Source organism: Lates calcarifer, unplaced genomic scaffold, assembly GCF_001640805.2.
Source record: "Lates calcarifer isolate ASB-BC8 unplaced genomic scaffold, TLL_Latcal_v3 _unitig_4112_quiver_405, whole genome shotgun sequence".
Lineage (NCBI taxonomy): Eukaryota > Metazoa > Chordata > Actinopteri > Centropomidae > Lates > Lates calcarifer.
Window position 1 is genome coordinate 460,515 of NW_026116709.1, and position 24,381 is coordinate 484,895.

The 24,381-nt window shown below is 39.8% G+C and overlaps 1 protein-coding gene across 1 annotated transcript; it reads right to left on the reverse strand.

Moving 5' to 3' along the window:
* Window positions 1–1,518: 1,518 nt before the first annotated feature.
* Window positions 1,519–24,334, reverse strand: sh3bp5lb (SH3-binding domain protein 5-like, b). The gene is given in 8 exon segments (XM_051068317.1): window positions 1,519–4,330; window positions 4,333–4,861; window positions 5,857–6,030; window positions 17,245–17,406; window positions 21,864–21,992; window positions 22,134–22,196; window positions 22,490–22,615; window positions 22,617–24,334. Coding segments are annotated over 8 exon segments (1,401 nt in total). The 5' UTR covers window positions 22,752–24,334; the 3' UTR covers window positions 1,519–4,247.
* Between the last annotated feature and the right edge of the window lie 47 nt (window positions 24,335–24,381).

The following is a 24,381-nucleotide window of genomic DNA, read 5'->3' on the forward strand; positions in this document are numbered from 1 at the left end:
GAGCAGCACTGTATATTGGTACCACAGACAGCTTCTTTTGCCACCTCCTGGTCAGTGCAGTATGTGTCTTACTCTAAATGTTTAATAGTTTATAATTAGTTTTAGTTAACAAAATATGAAAGAAATTGTGCAGGTAATTTTAAAAATCATTTTACAGATGTCACATTTAACAGTGGTTTTAGTGATTATAGGGATGGAAATGTTGCTCTGTCAGTCCACTACTTTGGTAGAGTGAAATATGGGTGGGGTGGGGAACAAATACTGAATAGTAATTCAGAGGATCAATCCTACTGAATTTGGTGACCCTTCAACCTTATAATGTTTGAAAATATTAGCAGGCAAGTTAATATGCTGAGGTTTGCCTTTAGCACAGATCATTGCAGTATCAACGTACAGCCTCACAGAGTCTGATGTGAAGTGGATATTACGACATCTACCCCCTTACTTTAAGTAATGTATGAAGAAACTATACTATTGTTGTGATGTGCTTACAGTATGCAGTAATTAGCCACCAGTTCATTATTTTGTTTGTGTCTTGTGTGCCTCAAGTAATGATATCCTGTGTGTTTTCTCAAAGGATGACAGCCAAGAATCTGGGTGTGACATTGGATCCTGCTCTCTCCTTCGATCAGCACATTAAATATATCACCAAGGCCACCTTTTTTCACCTACTCAACATAACTCAGATTCTGTCTTCTTTCCATGGCAGATGCCTTTGTCTCATCGAGGCTTGATTTTTGTACAGGAGAAACAATATGATGCAGACCAACAGATACAACAGTGCCTGAAGGCAGGACTAGCCCGTCGCAGCCATAGCAGTTGGGTGTCACCAATAAAGATGGTGTATACAAAGGATGGAACATATTGCCTCTGCATGGACTACAGGGTTCTGAATGACTGCACCATCAGCTTACCTATTGCCCCGCATCCAAGACACACTGGACACCCTTTCTACAGCCGAGTGGTTTAGCACACTGGACCTCTGGCTACTTGCAAGATGAACTAACCCCCAGTCCTGCACCAGGACTGGACTGTTTGAGTGGAATGTCATGATGTTCGAACTGTGCAATGCACTGGCGACATTCCAATTACTGATGGACCATGTCTTGGATGGCATGCAGTGGGAGACCTGTCCCGTCTACTTGAGTGACATTATTGTGCTGGGCAGGGATGTGTCAGAGATGCTGGAGAGGTTGGGCCAGGTTTTCCATTCTCTACCAAGCCAACCTGAAGCAGATGCAAGCGATGTTGGCATCAGTGCCGTCCTCTCACACGTTCAACAGGACAGGGAGTGTGTGCTGGCTTATGGAAGCTGCAAGTTGTCCAGAACCGAATAGAACAGGGTGCGCTACATGGAGAGAGCTGCTGGCCGCAGTTGAGTTCATGTCCCACTTCCAGCAGTACCTCCTGTGACGGCCCATAATTGTTAAAAACTGAATCCACCACACCCACCATCCCAAAATTTGAATACAATAAAGCAACTTAAATACTGTAATTTCTGAATAATGAAGCTCCATATAGTAATGTTTGTATGTTTAATAAGATGCTCAGCTGTATCATACACATGTTTCTCCTGAAATATGACATTCACTTTGAACAGTTAATACAACATTTTTTACAGTTGTTTACCATGGTTTAGAAAGAAGTCATTAAATACGCTCTAACAATGAAATCAAGTGCAAACATGCTGCGGTAGTGCAAAACCACTTCAAAGAAATCACAGTACAGCTTTGTGGGGGAAAAAAAAAACAGGTAGCCTGACTGTCCAGAAACCATTTCAGACATGAAACTGATATTCTGATATTCTCTGAGAAACACTCTTAACATTTCCTGTTTAACATGGGACTGACATATGCATACAAAATATCAACTATCATCAGTGACAAACACTACCTTTGAAGTCACACAGCTTCAATCAACCTCAGATATTCCTGAAAACCACAGACCATTAGTTCTCTCCAGCTGAGGTAGACTGTCTGTAGACTAATAATGTGACATCCATCTTTTGTCTTAATTGATAGTTGGAGCATTTCCATCCATCCATTTATTATCTATTCTGCTTATTCTGTGAGGGTCACTGGAACCGATCCCAGCTGATGCTGGGGGACAGATGGGGTACACCGTGGAGAGGCTGCCAGTCCACCACAGGGCTGATACATACAGTCAATAAGTAAATAGAGTTTTCATGGAAAGATCTAGGATTAAGCTTGACTCTTGCAGAGTCTATCAGTTACATATTCAGCTGAGCAAACTATTTCAGTTTTGCTCTAAGTAAATCAGAAAACCAGATCAGTTAAGGCCAACAAAGAAGCTCTGTGTATATTTTAAGGCCAAGTCCATTTTAGTGACAGCTACTGCTGATGGTTAATCAATACTTCCATCAAACTGCAGTTAGTTAATGATCTCATCAGTACATATTTATACTCAGTTGGAAGTTTGTTAGGTACACCCTGCAAAAACTAAAGCAGTCTACTGCAAAAGTCCCACAATAAATTCAACCTGCATGAAGGTGTTGATTCTACTGTATGATGATTTTTGGAGGATGTAGTTTGTGGAGTTGTTGAGCTGTACTGCATTATACAGAGAGATGTATGGACAAAATAATAGAGACACTTGTCCATGTAACACAACACAATCCAAAAACTTGAAAACAGTTTCAATATAAACATAACCTTCATTAAGGGGAATTTATTACAGAACTGTTATATTACACAGCGTTGGTTTGAGCTAGGCGTACCTAATAAACTGCAAGCTGAGGTCATATGGCTACAGTCACTTTATAAGGCAACGGAATAGTAATATTAAGCTAAAGTATCTCAAATAAAAAAAATACTTGTATTGTGACTGAAGATAATGCCTGTACCTTTCAAACTTTATATTTCATCATTTAGGGGTCAACAAGATGATGCTTAAAATGTAGTGTCTCTTATAAATTTTGTCCATGCCCCACCAGGGCACCCTGTGGGTGGGGCCTCCATGGATCCAACCATCCCACAGATTGGAATGTGGGAAGTCTGGAGGCCAGGTCAACACCTTGGGCTCTTTGTTGTGTTCCTTAAAACACTTTTGAGCAGTTTTTGTGGTGTAGTGGGAGCACTATCTTGCTGGGAAGGCCCCTGACATTGGGGAGCGTTGTTGCCATGGGGATGTGTGTTTGGTCTAAAACAATGTTTAGGTGGGTGGCACATATAACATCTGTATGAATCCTAGGACCCAAGGTTTCCCAGCAGAACACTGGACTGAACTGAGATGATCAATGTTATTTATTTCATGTGTCAGTGGTTTTACTGTTGTGGCTGATCGGTGTATTCTGCAGGTCTGGAAATCATTACCTCAAATGTTTTTTGCAAAAACCTCCATTACAGTTTACAGGGCAACTGCTGCCTTAACTTGACCTACCATATACACCACAACATGCACGCAGTTTTACTGTGTAGGATTATTAGTGATATTTCAGTTGAACTCACTTACACTTTGACCACCAAACAAGGTGGTTTAGTTTAATCTGGATAGTGTTGGCTTGTTTACACCCTGTCTGGCTGCATGTTTCTTGCCATGTTGAACTTTTTATAAACAATATTACTGTGTTCTCATATTTCAACACTTGTTTAATGTAATCTTATAACTGATAGAAACAACAGCCAGACAAAAATAAATCCAGTTATCACAAACTTGGTTTACCCTTTAAACAAGCATATTTGTCTCATCTCCTAAAGCAAAAAAAAAAAAACATACAGGCACCATGTCAAAGCAGGGAGCAACTTTTTAAAAAATGGTCCGGACACTGGAAAACCAGATGCATGAATGAAATACATGCATGTCTTTGTATTGTTTCTAAATTGCCTGTTTTTACTCTATTAGTTTTCCTCAGCCTGCTGTTTGCTTCATGTACATTCATTGACATTTCAGTGTGTGGAGCAATAGCCTGGATCAGATGCTACAAAGTGTGAGGAGAGGTCAGTGCTCTCTGCAGGACTGCTCTCTCACTTTATTGTTTTCACACAGAGATTCATTAGGGTGCAGTCAATGTACCTGCCAACCCTCCCTGCCATTCCTAACTGCAGTGTCAGTGCAGACTGTGTCATTCATTGTCAACTCTTCCATTTCACATTCCTACCAGCTTGTCTACCACCTCTGTCCCAGGGGACTTTCTCTCTCCCCTCTGAATTCCTCTCTGACCCCCTCATCATACACTCTCTATGATCCTCACTCATCATCGCTCATCAGCTTCCTCCTCCTGCTGACTATCATAGACTAACACTTCTGTAGTGCTGCTTGACAAAGCTCTCCTGCTTCTCTTCTCTGACCATTCCCTTCTCCTGGTGGGCCCCGACTGCTGTGGCCCCTGGGTCACCACCTCCCTGTCGACTGGCCTCTCATTCTGCTTCGTGTTGCGGTCCCACTCCTCAACAAGCACGCTCCCGGCATCACTTAGGTCACCCAGGTGCTCCACAGAGTCACACTTTTCCAGGTCAGAGGCGATGGTCTGCAGGCTGATGACTGACATGCAGTCTGAGCTGGCCTGCTCTGCCTCCAGCCGCTCCCTCTGGCCCCAGCCACTCTCTCTGTGCCTCTCCACCCACAGTCTAGTTTTCTCGCCGTCCGCCCAGTCGGTCTCTATCCCGCCAACTGCCATGCAACTACTAACACGAATCCCAATGGCAGCTTTGACCTCAGCCTCGGCACCTACAGGGGAGCTCCGCCCCCCACAGACTGCAGGACGCCCCCTGGTGGCCCTGATTCGCCCCCTCTGTGCGTGGATCTGCTCGCTGATCTGCTCCAGGTTCCGCAAGGCCACAGAGTAACGTGTTTTTACTTTAGCCACCTGTTCCTCCAGCTGCACTACTTTAGCCTTATGTTCCTAAAAAAAGAGTTAAAAGCAAGTTAGTATGGCTCACAGTAAAACATTCAATTCAATTCATTTCTCTGTACAGTTGACTCTAATGGAGTAGAGTAGTCATTTTTACTTGTCTTAAATCACATTATCAGAAATTATTCAATTTATCACTCTTGATGTCAAACTAAATTCACAATTATTCATCCCTTTTTAAGGTCAAAAACTATGTCAAAGTGATTTTTAAATCAACATTACTTGACTTTGTGGCCACTATAAGATTAATGGTCTTTTAGATTCCTGTCTAAGAATTTACTTGTCTCCCTAACGAGCAGAACAGCAGTCGTAGAAATGACAGATCCACCAATATTCACCACATACTGTTTAAGAGTGAGATTACTCCAGAAATAACAGAGGCATTATTCCGTTCTCAAGCTTTCGACTTGACTTAAAAACCATCATCAGGAAGAGTCTGGTGACAGGAAACAATAATAATAAACATGAGCTGTGTTAGTTGATTGCATCAATTGGGCTGACGATGTTACAGACCTACACAACTTATTAACACCATGTAAACAATACTGAAAACTCTCCAAAATCTACCAGAGCTCAAATATCTGCTCCCAGTGTTTCCCACTCAGCTCTTTAATTTGGTTTAAATCTCTCAACTGAACCTTAATTGTAAGTCAAGTCACTGACAGTTGAATGCTTTGACTAGTAAGTTTGTAGTGCCTCAGAGCCCCTGGTGTCTGAACATACTGTAAATCATATCCATTACAACACATCTATTTTGCAGACTGAATTAATACAGCAGCTGAAGCTAGCCATAGGTAAAATACTGTATGTCTGTGAAAGCTGTGAAACCATGTGAAGCCTGTGTCTCTGCTCACTCTGGGTCAGAAAAGCTTTAATCATCTGCTTGTGGATCGCTGTATAAACACGTGTGTTTGTTGTATGGCAAAAAATAAATAAATAAATAGAAAAGAAAAAAAATAAACTTAAAAAATCTAATAAAAACACACCTCCAGAATGTGATTGAATTGAGCCTTGAGTTCAAAGTACGGTTTGGACTTGAGGATGACCTTCTTCAGGGCTTTCTGGAGGGTCTGAACTCGAGCCTCTGCATCCTGGCATAGCTGTGTGACTCGCTGGTGCTCCCGCTCACTGTGGAGGCGCTCCTCCTCCGCTTCATTCACCTGACCAACACACAGAAACATGACTGAGACCAGGAACACTCCATAATCACATAAATCATACATTATCTTCTGCCTATACCCCACCATGGCTCTAATACTGAAGTGGATACTTATTCAAAACATTTTCCAAGGCAGATTTTTTGACTTGTCAGGATAGGAAAAACACAGGTGTTACTAATGACATTAACTTCATTCTATTCAAGTGTCCCTGTTAGGATTTGGCAGTATGCCTCTCTCCCCTCTTGTGTCAGTGTGTTTCCCTTCCCTGCGTCTCCTGTTTGTCTCCCCCTGTCTGTGTTAGTTTCCAGGGCGTGGCCATCTGGTTATCTCCTCCTACCTAAGTTTCCCTCCACTCAATCAAGCACTCCTGACTTCAAGTCTGGTTCATTACCTCACCTGACTTCTGCTGCATTTATACCCGGGTCCTTCACTTCAGTCTTCGTCAGATCGTCTGTTTGCCTGCATGGTATTCCAGCGTATGACTCCAAGCCTTTTTGAAACTCTCTCCCTGAACTGGCTAACTTTGTCTCTCCTCCTCACCAGATCCCAGTTCCTCACCTTTGCTCGCCTGCCACGCCCTGGAGATCTGTTTTTCTGAAGTTTTGACTCACGGCTGAGTCCACCTTTTGTTGGAAGCCTGCCTGCCTGCTCCTTCGGCTGCATCCTTAGTTTGTTGACTCTCAGTTGAGTCCACCTTTTGTTTGAAGCCTGCCTGCCTGCTCCTTTGTCGAGTGTTTTTGTTTTTCTGTAATAAATCTTTCTTTATCATTCTGAGTTCTGCATTTTGGCTCCTTTTCTGTTTGTAACATAACAGTCCCAGTAAATGGATATCCACCCAAGTTGAAGTTTGCAGCCATGTCTGTCCAGAGTCTTATAATATATGTAAAAATAATTGAAGGATTTTAATAATATTAAGTATATACTTAATACATTAAGTGTATATGTTTGGTGAAATTGAAAGTTATGACTTCATTGACATGTATGATTCCAGTTGTATGTGTTCACATGCTTGGCCAAAAAAGCTGATTTTGATCACAATCAAAGCTATAAATTCTAAAACATGGATGCCTCACCCCACATCTTCAACCCAGTAGCACAGCTTCACCACAGCTTTAAGGTGCGCATCCACGATTAGTGTCACCGATTCAGTATCCAACCGAATGTGAAAAATGGTCCCAACTTCTGTTTCTGTTCCATATGGCCGTGAATAATGACCAGATAAGTGTTTCTGCAGAACATTATGATGTCACAGTGAAAACGACCTTTGACCTTTTGGATAGAAAATGTCATCACTTCATCATTTTATCCTATTATACATTTGTGTGAAATTTTGTCATAATTAGTGTATGAATTCTGGAGTTATGGTCAAACACATGATTTGTGAAGTCACTGTGACTTTAAGCTTTGAGCACCAAATTCTAATCCGCTCATCCTTGAGTTCAAGTGAATGTTTGTGCAAAATTTTCAAGATATTTCCCAAAGGCATCCCTAAGATATGATGTTCATGAGAATGAGATGAGATGTATAGACAGACAATCGGAAAACACAATCTTCAGATATCAAAAAAAATGTGACGAAATGGAATGGGAAACAGACGGAATAAATACATCGTGACACAAACGTTAAACACTCCTAAAGACATGGCTGACTCCTCCTGTTCATCTTCCTCAACAAGTCTCCTGGGGAGACTTGTCTTCTTTCGTGTGCTCTTCCTTGACATTTCCACTTATATTTACAAAACTACCAAGACAGAAATGTCCACAAAATGTTGAAAAATCACAATGCAAAACACGGCAAAATACCTAGCAAGAAAAAAACTAGCCAAAACGCGACAAAAACAGTGAAGAACTCGATCAAAAACACACAGAAATTGCAAAAACACGATAAAATCACTTTAGGAAAATACTAAAACTATTATTTACAAGATTTGGATTTGTTTACACAGAATATACCTCTAAAACCTCGCTAATCTCCAGAGAAACCGCACCAAAAGTTTGACTTTTTCCTCCCGCGCTGTCACACAAATGCCCCCTTGCAGCTGCCGCTTGTTTCGTCCCTCTCCCCATATGGCACTCAGTCATTACCGTAATGCATGTAATAGCATCAGAAAGCCCCGTTTCACAGCTTTCAGGGGCAGTTTGAATGATTAAAATTGCACGAAGTAGCGAGGAGTTATGGTAATTTGAAATACACATGCGCTGCGGTGTCACCGGTGATCCCCGTGGTTGTTAAAGGGTTAAACACTAAAGCTTCCATTCCACTGATGAGATGGAAAAGTGGGAGACGAAAACATCAGATCTGTGTGGAGTGATAATAAAACTGTTACATTTCCTAAATCAATACATGAAACAAAAATAAATGCCATATGTCCATCATGTTTTCTACATTGTAGCTCACCATTTTATTTAACTATTACTCTTGCAATTTGTGTAGTTTTAAGCACTCTTTTTCATGTTTATCTCATAAACTCAGTCATTTTGTTTTCTACCCCCTGCCTGCATATTCATGTCACTGATGATGTTGATCGGAAACCCATCAGTACGAATACACATAGTCTCAGCAGGAGTCTGTAGCTTAATATGCAAGGCTTATGGCTGGTGACTGGTGATCTGTAAATTGTAGAGTCTAACAGTAGTCTGCATATGATGCATTTACGGGACATCTGTAAATTGTAGCACCAGAAAGTCAGCTGCAGTACACTATTGCCCTCTAAACTGCATGAGTCTCTGCAGTCACACAGCACTCACATGCCATGCCACCCACTAACACAGGTAAATCTTCAACCTGTAGGAAACATTTGACTTCATTTCACAAAGAGAGATAATGATGGTGCTAGTTGTAATGTCAGTAAAATGGTAATTTCAAATCAATGGAAACACCATCAATATGCTGAAACACTTGTATAATGCAACATGGGCTGTATTTGACACACAATGCACTGCCACTGCTTCCCAATCAAGTAGCATGTCAATTACAGAGGGTAAATTATGATATAATAACATTAATACCATGCAGGCAGGCTTAGCAAATTTTAAATGAAATCAAATGCTGTGAATATATTCTCTCAGTGACTCAGTGATAATTACAACAGTTGCACTGTAGCTAAACCTGTGGAGCCTTGTTTTTTCCACACAGAACATTGATCAGGAATTATTGAGGGAATTGATAAAGGACAAACAAAGAACAAGAATTGATAGTGACATTGGTATCAATAAAATCTTATCAATGTCCAGACCTGAGGAACAGAATGAATCACAACAACAGCTGTAGCTGAACTCTGCAGGCACCATTCCCAGTCACCATCAATCATTAACTGCACAACAACCTTTAAAGAGTAATACCGGGAGAAAAGGAGATTGGACCGCTTGGATCCATGCTACTAAAACTTTCCCTGTGGCTACAGTGGAATACTGAATATTCATTCAATGGGCTGCTTATCCTTGTGAGTGACTTAGCTGAGAATCTCTTCAAGACACCAAAGAACATGCTGACTCCACACAGAAAGGCCCCAGCTGGCCAGCAGGTTCGCATCCAGAACCTTCTTGCTGTGAGGCAACAGTGCTAACCACTGCACCATCACACTGCCAATCAGCACTTTACAATACTGCCAATGCTCCAGTTTCCAACATTCAAATCAAGTGCTCAATCATGATGCACAGCAGATTTTTAGCATAATGGCTGTTTTGGGAGGGGTCTGAATAAAAACAGCCACCCTTGGTTTAAGCCCATGTTAACTATCCGTGGAATGCGACTGGTGAGCAATGGTCCTCTGGAGGTTTGTGTTTATAGATTTATAGAAACCACAACAAAAACACTGATGAACAGAACTCTACTTGTGCATCACACTTGTATTTTTTTGGACAATAGAGAGTACAAAGCACAAATCCGACATGGGAAGGGTCTGGATTCAGAATGCAGGCCAGAGGTGGTTTTTCCGGCATACGCTTATAAACCTTCTTGCCCCTTTTCTGGACTACACTCCTCTTAGGATGAGATGTTTCCCATCTGACTTCCTGCTGACAAGGTGGCACAGTGGTGCAATGGTTAGCACTGTCACCTCACAGCAAGAAGGTTCTGGGTTCGGGTTCTAGTTTGCCTGGGTCTTTCCTGTGTGGAGTTTGCATGTTCTCCCTGTGCCTGCGTGAGTTCTCTCCAGGTTCTCCAGCTTCCTCCCACTGTCCAAAGACATGCAGGTTAACTGCTGACTCTAAATTGCATGTAGGTGTGAATGTGAGTGTAATGGTTGTTTGTCTGCATATATGTTGGCCTGAGATAGACTGGTGATCTGTCCAGATCACCAGTCTATCCAACGACTGAATTGCAATGCTTAGTTTTTTTTTTTTACTGTGAACTCATTTTAGTCTTAAGTATTACTCTGCTCTCAGACTGAGATTCTTTTCTCATTGTTAAGTTTTGTTTCAGCTCAGATATACGTTGCATGCTGACTCTCTCAGTGTCTCTCAGAATCTCAGTATTTGGAATGAGCAAGTATAAAAAGATTAGTTTAGAGACTTGGTTGGAATCTTAAGCCTCCTGCCTCAGGCTCATAATCCTTTGTCTGTTCACTCTCACACACACATTCTCACTCCATCCCGTGGGTACACACCCATCAACTCTCCCAGTCTCTCTCTTACACACACATACACACACGTCGTACCTTAGCTGTGAGGACATAATGCATATTCTTGTCCCTTACTCTCTCTTACTATAATCTTACTCTAACCTAAACTTAATTCACAATTAAGTGGACAGCTCTAAGTACGTCATTTCACAACTGGCATTTGACTGTGTCTCCATATGAGTCTCAAGTGTCCAGTTGTGATCAGACCTCACTTCTACGCTCTATATGCAAATAAACATGTACATTCATTTCATTTGCAAAGACCAATGTCCTAATATATGCCTACACACACACACACACACACACACACACACACGTCTGTAAGTGCATACATATACACACTTAGTAATTTTGCAGCCTCATGCTAAAATAAAATAAAAAAAACATTTTTCCCCCTTTTCAATCTACAATCAATACCACATAATGACAAAAACTGAATTTTAGAATTCTAACCACATTTTGCAAATTTATTCACTCTGATGATCACTACTGGGTGTAGGCTCACCAACTGGATAGCTGAAGACTAGAAAAATGTTTTCTGGTATGACGAAGCTTTTCTGCTGAAGTACAGCCCTTGATACCAATGAATCACTGTTTCAGTGCCACAGTCCGAGTATTGTTACTTACCATCAGCATCACTTTTTGGCCACAACTGACCATCTTCTAATAAATACTTCCAACATGATAATGCCCAATGTCACAGAGCAAAAGTTGCCTCAAACTGGTTTCATGAACAAGACAATGAGTTCAGTTTACCTGAATTGCTGAGATTGGCGGCATGAATGTGCAGACAAATCAGAAGAAGGAATCCAAGGAATTCCTTGCAGATCTCTGTTTACAATACAATTGTGGTGAGGCATGGATCAGGGCAAGAGTATCAAATCAAATTCCCAGGAGCACAGTGGCCTCAATAATTATAAAATAAAAAAAAGTTTGGAACCACCAAGAAATTCCAAAGAAAATCCTTTCAAATTGAGTAACAGGCCAAGAATGACCTTAGGTGACAGTTATAAAACTGTGGACCAAGGATTCATCTTCCTTAGCAAATGACAAGGAAAATGCATCAACAATGACAAAAAATACATCTGTGATATACCTGTGTTTTTTTAGGTCTACATGTGCAGAACAGTTGAGTAACGGCAATAAAAAAAAGCCTGAACCATTTACAAGAGCAGCATCATTCTGAAGTAAAAAAAAAAACACATGCTTAGTTCAGATAAGTACAGATATCCCCTGTAATGAATCAAGTTGAGCAAAGACAAGACAGAAACTGAAAATCTGCTCACTATTTTATCTACACTGTTTGTGTGTGTTGACAAGACATTAGCCTGATCTGGAGACAGCTGGTGCAACAGACTGAAAAAAATAGAATTCACTTTTCACACTGTTCTCTCGACTTCCACGGCCTAACATCTCCTAGACAGAGATCATATCTCTTTAGCAAACACAAACAGAGCTCAGATTGATGAGCATTCTTTTTTCAGTCTGTATAGTAGACGCAACCTCTATTTCCACTACGAGATAGCCAATGTCAGCTAACCCTTCTGATTCACCACAGTCCTGTATACTGTGGCGGATCCACATTGAATGCAATTATTTACATGACAGTTTGCGTACTGTCATGACTCAAGGTACCTCATATAGCTAGTCATCAACTGCATTACGTTTTTACTTACAATAACCTTTTTGTACATTTTGTAAAAACTAATTTCCCAAAAAGTAGGCATTTTACACATCACTCAGCCCTAACTGAACCATTAGCAAGAAGTAACCACTTAGCACAGATGAACATGCTAACTGAGAAAAGATGCAAATGCAAAGATAAATGTTGAGATTTTAAGAATTGAGACTGGGTCATTCAAATACAAATCACAATTGATGGGAAAGTGTATTTTTTTAATCAAGCCCTGTGAGCAAGATGATGGTGCAGACCCACAGCCAGGTAGGTGCTGCTGGAGCACATGCAAACGACCTCGCCAAATCTGCTGATCTTTTTCCAAAAACCTGGTTTTCAAACATACACACAAAGCTAAAATGTATTGCAATGGCAGTTTGCTTATGATGCTGCTTAAAGAATGTTTAAGTTATGTGTTCGGATTATTTCTATCTGTGCACGCCTGCCACCCAAATCAAGCAGACCACTAATGTCATCAATACTGTAACATTGCCACTCTTAACATATGGAACCAACAAGCAGCCTATGCTATTCTCCTAAACAAGGGTCAAGCTACTCCAGCAATGACCCGGATAACTTTCAGAGGGAGAGAAAAATCAAGCTGACCATACCGAGTAATTCTCTATATGATAACAATCCTCTTGTTGGCTGGTGATATCTAACTAATAATGTGTTTAGGAGGGATATAGATACAGGATTGTTCATCTGTGTTAAAGAGACAATTAAGTGCAGCCGTATTGAATGGTCAATTGAAACAGACTTAAAATTTATTGGGCTGAATGTTTCGCTGTCTCCAGAAAAGTCTTTCATTATCATCTTCTTATATCGACCACCATCATCCAACAGTTTGTTTTATCAACACTTAAACAACATTCTTAACCCATAAGAGCCCACAGTGACACAGGTGCCACCAACTCTTTAAATGTTGTCAAAAGTTCCTCATAATTGACTTTTAACTCATGAAGTCCCCAAGAAAATAAAAAAATTATTTAAAAAATAAAACGTTGTTTACGTCTCATCCATTTAGTCTGTTTTACATCCCCCATAATTGATAATTGATTGTTTTTCTAAAAGAAGAAATGGGTCTGGGCTCTTATGGGTTAAAGGCTGTGATGCTAAAAAAGAACTTGTGGGTGATTTCTATATAAACTGGGAAAATAAATTAGAGAGGAGATTCTGATCTGATTCACCTGTTGATGGTGACACAAATTGACCTGATATTTATGAACAGACCTGAGAGAATAACAAAGTCATATAACCTGCTAACTGGACTGTCTGACCACAATATCACATTATTGGTGGGAAAACTCACCAAGAAACGGTTTAAAAATAATATTAGAACAAAACAGTACCACCAGAGAATTCCAAAAAAATTAAATGAATAAGTTTGAAATTGCTCTAAAACAAACTGGTCCAATTTCCTATCCTGTGAAGACATCAAAGACAGTAGTAATACATTTCTGACAACTATTAATAATGTCCTCATTCGCAGGGAGGGTGCAATACAGACCCAGACAAAGAAACACTTTACCATGGCTCAATGAGGCCCTCTGGCTACAAATGAAAGTGTGAGACTTCGCACTTAAAGAGCACTTCAGTCAGGTCTCAGGTAATGAAACACATGTCTTTACATCCCTTCGAAATAAGGTAGTAAGGAACATAAGGAAAGCTAAAGCTGAGTTTTTTTTATTAGAATAGTTGATGAGGCAAAGGGAAATGGGAAACTGATCTGGAAAAATCTTACTAAATTAATTCGAAGAAATAATGACCAGAGAACAAATGGACGCGACCTTAAAGTAAATGGAATATTAACCCAAGATCACAATATGATAGCAAGAGTTGGCCAAAAACTTCCCTTCCAGTTACATAGCTTGCACCCCTATCAATGATGCTAAGCCAGTTTTTAGATTAACAGAAATATTTAAATCAGCAGTGGTTAACATCATTAGCTCTTTGAGAGACTCAAAAGCGAAGGATGCATATGGCTTGGAGACCACATTTCTGAAATCCCATAAGGATGTCCTGATCTGCCCTATTGCTCACTTGTCAGTTAAGCAAGGAATCTTTCTGAGCACGTGGAAGTCAGCTATTGTGACACCCATTTTCAAGTCTGATGACCAAACAACAGTGAAAAACTACAGACCCATCAATATTTCACCTATAGTGTCCGAGGGGGCTGAGAGATGGATAGCAACGCAGCTGAACACTTATCTGAGTGCAAGCCACGTGCCACTGCATCCAATGCAATATGGTTTTTGTTCCACTCACTCAACAGAAACAGCAACAACTTCTTCCTTCTGAAGAATATTAAGTCAAAACTAGATTTTGTAGTTTTTCTAGATTTAAAGGCTTTTGACACAGTAAACTACAATATACTCCTACAAATGTATGCGTATGACACAGTTATCTATGTTCATGCTGAGAACAAACAACAAACTGCAAACAAATTAGTCATTGTCCATGTATCTGACTGGTTAAGTAATTCACGTTTACACTTGAATGTAAACAAAACTGTACGTTTTCTCATACAAAACCTCTGCAACTGTCCAATCTGATGTTTTGGTTAGAGGAGAACAGCTCAAGGTGTTGTCTAATTTCAAATACTTTTGAATTGGCCTAGATTCACATTTGTTATTCAAAAATGTAAAAAGGGTAGCCAGTACTATCAAATTCAGCTTAGCAAATTTTAGGCATATTAGACCATATCTAACACCAGAGGCAGCCACGCTTTTCATACATGCTTTGATCTTTTCTCATATAGCATACTGTTTCACTAGATGGTCACAAACAAACACTACAACCCTAAAACCAATTCAGTCCCTTTACAAACAGTCTCATACAATATTTGTACCATTTAAGTACCATTTATTTCACTTTGATAGTTTTAAACATTTTGCAGATGCTTTCCTTATTTTTAAGATCATACATGGACTTGCCCCTCCCCCACTGAGCCAGTTCATACAGCAGAGGGACAGTAGCAGCAGGGCTACAAAAACAGCTACTAGAGGGGACTGTACTGTACAATACAGATGCACCAAGTCTGGGCAAACACTCTTCTCAGTCAGAGCAAACCACTACTGGAACCATCTCCCTGCTGAGTTAAGAGAGTGCACTAACTATTTAATCTTTAAACATGAACTTAAATTGTGGCTTGAAGTAAACCAAACATGCAATCATGAGTAATATCACTTCATCCTTGGTGCTGCCTTGACTTTTATTGTTTTTATTTCCTTACTCTCCGACATATATACAATGTTTTGTATTTTTCTGTATTGTATTTCAGTGTTTTGTGTTACTTGCTGAAGCACTGTTCAGCCCACACCAGACACTACTTTACACACGTTTTTATTTTTGGTGGTAAACCTGGGTGTGGGTATGTTGTCTGTTGAGTGTGGCAGTTGACTTCTGGAAGTCTTCTGGAACACCACTGAAGACTAGCTAGGCTAGTTAGCCATCTTATTAGGCAGGTAGGGGTTAGGGTGCCTCTGTCTCTCTTTCTCTCTACAGCTTGTTTCCCTTGTAATATTGCACTATTTACAGCAACTTGGTTGTTGTTGTTTATCCCGTTTTCTCTCCTGTCTTCTCAGTTGTTGTTGTTTGTTGTGTTTTGACTTTGTGTCTCTTGTAGTCTTGATTTAGTCTTGGTTGTTTTGTTTTGTCTTTATGTTAATAAATCCCATAGATTTGGTTGTTCTTATGGTTTTCTGTGGCTGATTTTAGGTCAAGGGTGGGGTGCTGTGTGCCCCATAGTTACCCCCCAGCAGGTGTAACTACATAACCATAACTCGCCCAATGACTACAGATGAAAATTAGCTTCTTAGCAAAGTCCAGCACATTTACAGGTGACTCAAGGCGCTTCACTCAAGGAGCGCCTCAGGATTCAGTCCTAGTTCTGTTATTATTTTCCATTTGTATGCAGACAAGTCAACTCAAACTTATGTGTTTTTCTGTTTCTGTTGTCAGACAACAGAAAGAATATGTAACAATACAACAATGCAATGCAATGTAACATACATGCTGTCTGCTAACCTGACTAACAATAACTCTAGGACTGCGCAGAGATCTTGTTTGACGCAAGCTACATGAACACAAATCCACTGCTGTGCTGTGTATTCGGCTCCACTGACATTTAAAATGAGTGATCACAATTAAGGCACTTTCAGGGTGTTTTCAGATTACACTTTGGAGCAAGATGAAAAATACAGACTGAGTGGACACAAATTCCAAAATTCCAAAAAAGTTAAAAGTTAAGTTAGACAATGATTAATTCATAAGCATTCAATAGACTACAGCTCCCATGACATTTTCAAGCATGGCAGTGCACCAAATACATCACCATGTCAGCTGTCTAAAAACCATCAATGCTACTCAACATTCTCTGTCCTACTTGTTATTTGCCATTTCTCTATGAACTGCAGTCACTTGACTTGCCTGTGTTGTCAAGCTGAGGTCTATAGCCAGTAAAGGTCTTTGGCTAATGGGAAACATTATAAATTATAAGCTGCTAAAAAACAGTGTCATACAATTTCAAAAAAATGTACCATCCCTGTACAGACAAAGTCAGTTAACATTGTGAAATACTGTTGTGCAATGTTATAAGGCATTCCATCGAAAGACAACCCATAAGTTCCTGTTTCACTTAGACTTGCATGGTATGCAATTATGCAGTAACCATCCCACCCATTAGGTCTTAGCCTGTATAAGAGCTGGCTTTGGCTCTTATGAGCTGGCTTTGGCTCAAAGATACTGGCAATCACAGCTAATGAGTCAAACTAGTTGCAAAATACTTTCTCTCTATTTAGGGGAACCCACATATGAAATTCACACTCGCTGGCCTCCTTACCAGCCAGACACCCCTGATTTTCTGTGTATAGAATCTACCAAGACTCCAGGATCAGGGAGAAGCCAGGTTGTGTACCTTGGCGGTGGCATGATTAAGCATCTCCTGCCAGGTTGGGTCCATGGTGTTCCTGTCAGCCAAGAGGCCCTGTTCTGCCACATACACCATCTCTCTGGCAGCAGTGTGCATGGATACAGCCCTCTCATATCTCAGAGCTGCCTTCTGGGTCTCCTGTTGGGCCTGAGGGAACAAACAGCAGCAGCTAAAACACAATCTAACCAATCATCAAATCTACTGTAACAATAAAACAGTGCAAGCTGGAAACAGAGTGTAGCTGATCCTTTCAGTATCAGAGTAGCTATACAGTTTGATGACTTATAGAATCTTCCAAAGACATCAAAATTTACAAAAATGTATAAAAACGCCAAAATTTGGAAACACCCTTTCAGATTTACCATTTACATTACTGATTACTGTAGACAGGTCATGATGCACTTACAGACATCCCATTGCATTTCTTTAAACTTTATGAAATGTATCCTAATGTACACTCACTCAGAATTTTATTCATGCAATTGTTAAATCAACCAATCATGTGGCAGCGGTGCAATGCATAAAATCACATAGATAGGTCAGGAGCTTCAATTAATGTTCAAATCAAACATGAGAATGGAGAAAAATGTGAGTTTCACTGTGGCATGATTGTTGGCGTCAGATGGGCTGGTTTGAGTATTTCTGAAACTGCTGATCCCCTGGGATTTTTATGGTCTTTAGAGTTTACTCAGGACGGCGCGAAAAAACAAACCAACCAAAAACTCCAGTGAGTGGAAGTTATGTTGGACAGAAAGGTCTTGTTGATAAGGGGGGTCAGAGGGGAATGGCCAGACTGGTTGGAGCTGACAGAAAAACTGCAGTAACTCAGATAACCACCCTTTACAACTGTGGTGAGCAGAAAAGTATTAGTATGGTATTCTTACCAAAGTACTTGGTAAGTATAGAGTCCATGGTTGCCTGGTGCAGATTGCCTGGTGCCTCTCTTGATTAATTATCCATTTTTTGAAGCTCCATTGTCAAAACTCAGATATTTATGGACTGCCAGTAGAACCAAATTCTTTAACTGCAATTTGGCATGTCACAAGAGACAAGCCACCTAATTGGAGCCAGATATACAGATAAGATGTTGTCTGTGTCTAAAACTTTCTGGCAATATACAATACACTTCATTAGTTTCAACTTACTAGTACTAGGTTGGAGCCTGGTGACTGTGAACTCATTGTGATATTGAATAAATCAGTTTGAGATGATTTGAGCTTTGTGACATGGAGCATTATCCTGCTGGAAGCAGCCATCAGAGGATGGTACACTGTGGTGATAACACACAGGTCAACACTATGAATGTCTTTCATGACAGATTGTCTGGAAATATGCACTGTCATCTCCATAATCAAACAGTACTGTTTTTCTATCTATGACAACCGTGACAAATTGGAAAACTCTTTATTTTGGGTATAGTTTTGCTGTTACAACACTGTTGTCCAAAACCACTTACAATAAGTCCATTCAAACCATGTAAGAGCAAAAGCTACATATCCAAAACTGGGAGTGCATCTATTTTAATATAAGAACGAACTACACTATCTGTACTACATTACAAATGGTTTTATTTATTTTTTTAAAAAAGGGCATTTTTTCACATTTATTCCCTGTATCTTCCCCCTGTGTATTTGTTATGTTTTCAATGATAAATTAAATGTGAACATCTTGATGTTCATGTTTGAATCTTGAATTTTGGTTCTTTTTGACCTGAGTTGAATTTTTATATTGGAATTTGCAACTTCAATATAGTTCCCTGAAAACACTAACTACACAGACTAATTTTCTATCTAAATTTGTGAAAAATGAGGAGTGATTAAAACCACACATATTCAGAGAGATGGCTTTCAAAGTAAATAATTTCAATGCAGCAAAAGTATTTAATTTCAACAGTATTAAATGGCAGTTAAATCTAACAGTTTGGTATTTGCTTGCTGACATTTATCAGCAAAACCCCTGAGTGTGCTGAATTGAAAAATGACTGCAATGAATTCAATTTTTTTATTTGTGAGGGCAAGTTCATCTTTCAAAAGTTACATAATCTCATTCTAAGGCTGTTAGTCGCCATACCTATATGTATGTGCTTTAGTTCTCCCTAAAAATAAAACCTCAATGTCACTGGGATTTATTCAGATTACAGAACAAAGTCATTGCAGACTGGAAGCTCAGTGCGATGTGTCAAAGCCTGGAGGAAAGTGCATACGTGATAGTTTGTGAGAAAGATACTAAAGTCAAGGTTACTTTGATCACACGGGAAGGTTTGGTTGACATCTCTGCATGAGAGAGCAGCAGGAAGGCCCAGCTAGATGGAGAAGGATACCAAAAAAATGGAAGGTCGCTGGTGAAAGATTAATGACTGCATCACTGTTTGTGATGATGGCTTTTTTTATTATGTGTAGTCTTTACATGATAAGCTTGTCAAACGTGCGGCTTGAGTGATAAAAGTGCAAAGGCTGTATATGAACACCACTGATGTAATACTAATGACATTTTGTTCATTTTCTAATTTGCATTTTTATAACCACAAATGACAAGGCTTAACAGTTCACATTAATAATCTATTATTTGCTTTATTGCTTTCAATTAGACCTCTGCTCTGTCTCCACACAATTTGCATTAGTCCAATTACAGTTTCAAATTACTCCTACGCATGTTGATTAAACATGACTGCCATTCATGCCCCATTCCTTAGAGGGTTAAAAGTTTTACGTTATCAATTAGGTTTCATTACAGAATCATTCGATCTCAGCTATCATCCAATGACATGAAAGAGACAACATATGGATTACCATTACTTGTTTATTACATTTATCCAGTAAATCTGTGTTGTTTTGACAATGTTAACCAACTTGAATAAACTGCGTATATCATCCTTGTTTATATATATATATATATATATATATATATATATATATATATATATACACACACACACACACACACACACATATATATACACACACACACACACACACACACACACACACACACACATATATATATATATATATATAGGTGATGGTGGAAAACTTTTGTCCTTTTTCCTATCACAGCCTGGACACACACTCACTTTGTCCTTACATTTGGAATTTAGGAACATTTATTATAGTTTCAATTTATTGACAACAGGAGGACAAATGCAACTAACATATACACTTTTTTTATTTGTGTATCATGAAACATACATTTGTCACTGATGATGACATTTTCTCTCCACAGATAAAGAGTCCAGCAATGCATACTGGATGTTCAACAGTGGATGGTAGCAGTGTGTATCATAATGTATCCTGTAAAATATTACAACCAGTAAAAGTTCTCTCCAGATAACTATCATCACTCTGCGGAAACTGTTGACCATGTGGATGTCAGACTTTTCTTTTTAAGCTTCAGGATCTATATACAAAATGAATATGGGCCATTTTGGAGACCTAGTGACACTTTCTGTGCTACTGCTGAATTGTACTGTGTTATACTAAGTGGTGGATTGAGGTGGTAATGGGCCCCTGGAATACATTTTTCTTTTCATTACAATGGTTATGTCTGAAACTGTTACTTTTCAGGAAACGATTTTAAAATAATTAAACTCTGTGAGATTCACTCACAGGCTCTTGTTAATACTTTTCACTGGGTAAATATTTGTATAAACCACAGACAGATGTAAAGGGAGACCATCAGCATTGAAAAAAAAATTGACTTTTTTTTGACTGAACCTTATCTGTCTCTCTGTCTTTCTATCTGTCTGTTGTGGATGGATTAGTGTCACAACTGTGAAAGATGCAGTCACAAAGCTTTACAGGTGTGTAGTCGAGATCAAAATGGCCAAGTTTGAAGATGGATGTGCTCTGATCCATGAGTACAGAGTACTTAATAATGCTCAATAATGCAGTAATGACTGTTGGTTATCTGAACAGTTTTCTTTTTTTCTCTTTCTTTTTCTTTTTTTGCTGTCTCCTGTCCCAGTAGGCTGCAGATGAATTGGGTCCATAAATGTGTTTCTTTCAAGAGTGTTAGATAATATGACAGACAGAGGACGATACTGGATGTAAGAGGAAGAGCTATCATTGGCTGGTGAAGGATGCCTGTTTTGCTAATCAGAAGTCAAAGTGTATGTGATTCAGAGATGCAAAATGTTAATGTAAATGTATGACATCATAGTCCCCATTCTCAAAGGTTACTTTTTATTTACTCTTAGTCTTGTTTTTATAGTGAAAAAAAGTAATCAACAAATACTTTGCATCATTTTTCATTCACAAAATGAACACTGCTGAGGACATTGCCCAACAGCATCATCCAATACAAGACACTCCCTGTTACTCCATGCCAGGTTCTGCCTGTTTCTAATATTTCCTCTACCTCATTTATAATGAGGGTGGACTAAATGTCAGTATAACTCAATACAATTCAAAAGCAGCACAAACTACAGCCCCCACCATGAGTGTTGCGTTAAATCAACACCTTTCTGTAACAGCTCAAACAAAAGCTGGATATTAGAATTGTGAAGCTCAGATTTACTGCAGGACTATATAAACTGCACTAGTCTACACTAAGTAGAACTAATAAACTCCCAGTTGATATATCTTCATGCACATGCACTGCAGACTCACCTCTTTGGCGAGTCTGCGAGCTTCATAATAGGGCCTTGCTTTCTCAATGCAGGCACCAAGCTGGGAGCCCTGAGCATTGAGCTTCCTGGCAGAATCAGTTAGAATCCTCCTGTAGCTGGACCTGGCATCCTGGGGACAGCACACACATGACAAAACATCATGTACAAGAGCCCTGCCCTGACAGTGTGTGACAGCTGAGGTTATGATAGCAAGACCAAAAGTGAACAGTCAGTGCACAAACACTGACAGCGACATAAGCAGCCTTCTCACATCCAACTGCAGCTCCAGCTTGTTGATCTCATCACTGGCCTGGTTGAGATGCTCCAGCTCCTCCTGTAAACACAAGAGGAAAGATGATTTATAATAAAAGCACAATACAAACAGAAAGGCTGGTAGTAAAGCTATGTTAAAGTGTTAGGGACATTGCAGCACAGAGATAGGCTCGTTTCCTATCCTAGTCACCAGTGTGTGAAGGAGTAGACTGGGACCATGTGGATTTTCATATTTGAGCTAATTATACTGTATGGACTAATATCAAAGTGGGTGGTTTGTGTTAAATCGATAACACATGCTCCATCTACATCTACAGTATATAATTAATATATAATGACCAATCTGAAACATGCCTGAATTCTTGGGTCCAATTCCTCCTCGTATTTGGCGGCATCCTCTTCCTCTGCGGTCTTAATCTGGTTCTCAGCATCTCCATCAACCTGCCAGTGCGGTTTCACCTCCTCCTCGGTGTCCTGTGTCCACTCCTCTCCGCTTCAACATGACGGTGCTCCCCTCTCCGCCTTTCGTCTCTTCCCCCGGGGTTTCCTCCCGCTCACCGGACGGATTAGGGCATCCCGCACCGCTCGGATTTTCACGCGAGGTCCCTGGTTCCATTTGCGGCCTGTCGCTGGTCTGCCGTTATTATTACGCTCGCCTCCCGGGACAGTTGTGGTGTCAGCGTACATACGTACGTTACGCCACAGGAAAATGGTTCCTCGAAAACATCGAATATTCAAAAATATTTAAAATATCACGCAACGCCTGCGATACAAAAAAACATTGTCTGGCAAGCTGTTAGCAACTAGCATTACACAGCCTGGCTGCTTCAGTCATTCAGGCTGCACATGACAACAGTTGCACTCATTATACTCTTTGCTCTGGTTCTGTTAGTAATATATAAACTAGGCTAGTGCCCGATCACCGAAGGATGCGAGGACTTTAATTAGGCTAATCGCTATTTATTGTTATTATTTTTTATATTATTATTTACATGTAAATGAATGTCATCAAACTTTGCAGATACATCAGACGTAATAAACGTTTACATGTTTTATGGGTATTGTGAATAGACGTGATAAAAACGTCTCGATAGCGCCCCCATTCAACACAAGTTATCATAACTCACAGATCAATTGTCCAATCTGCCCCAGACTTCATGCCTGGAGTCCCGGTCCAAAGACGTGTAAGTGACAATATCCAGGTAGGTTAGCGCCGTATACTGATAATATAAAATGACATGTTAAATACTTAAATGTACTCTTCCCAGCTGGTCGACCAGATCCACCTCATTTGGTCAGACGTAGTCAAATTTCGATATTTCGCCATTTCGCTGTTAATCATACGAACACCTGAACACATCTACATGCCACCTCCTGGCTCCTAGCCTTGTTTGACGGTTATCATTTAATTTCCATGACATTTTCATGGTCTGGTCTTCAGTTGATAAATAGCAACGTAATATATATTTGGTGCGTGTGCAGAGCCGCAGAGCGGACAGGAGGTAACAGAGCATACACAACACATCACGTCCGCCGTCCCGCACTCCACGCGGGAAATACCGTAACTCGTTAACGCGATCTGTACTGCTTGTAATTTAGTAATGTATTGATTTTTGTTTTGTCTTCGTATCTTAATAAACTTTTCTTTATATAATAATTGTATTTTGTGGGTAGGGCAGGTCTTAAACAATGTTTTTCAGGAGTCAGTGACTGCTTGGACAATTGACTTTCATTGTACATAACATGAACACTCACAGATGTTTGTGTGCAGGAAAGAAAAAAAGTAGGACAACAACGATAACAACACAACCCCATCCTCACCTCAGATACTGACACATATTGTTAGGAAAATAGATTTTTTTTTTTTTTTTAAATTAAGACAAAATACACCCTTATTGTGAATAACTTCTAAGATGGATCAGTTTTGCTACACATTTCCGCAATATTTTGTTTATCAACTTGGAGGGCTTTATACAAAGCCTTGTACAATTTTTCAGAGTCAAGCTTACCTTCTCTAACTTTTAAGAATGCATTAGACCCCTTATTCAGTGGGTATAGGTGAGTAGTGTTTCACCTTTCCACTGGAGGAAGCTCTGTCTTCTGGTAATCACAGAGGAATAGTTAATTATATAATGAAGGATTAGTTGCTTTAACAATTCCAAATAGAACTGTCAGTGGTGGCTTGACAGAGATCTTAAACATCTTGGTGAAATGGACATTCACTCCAGTATTCTCAGAGGGCAGCT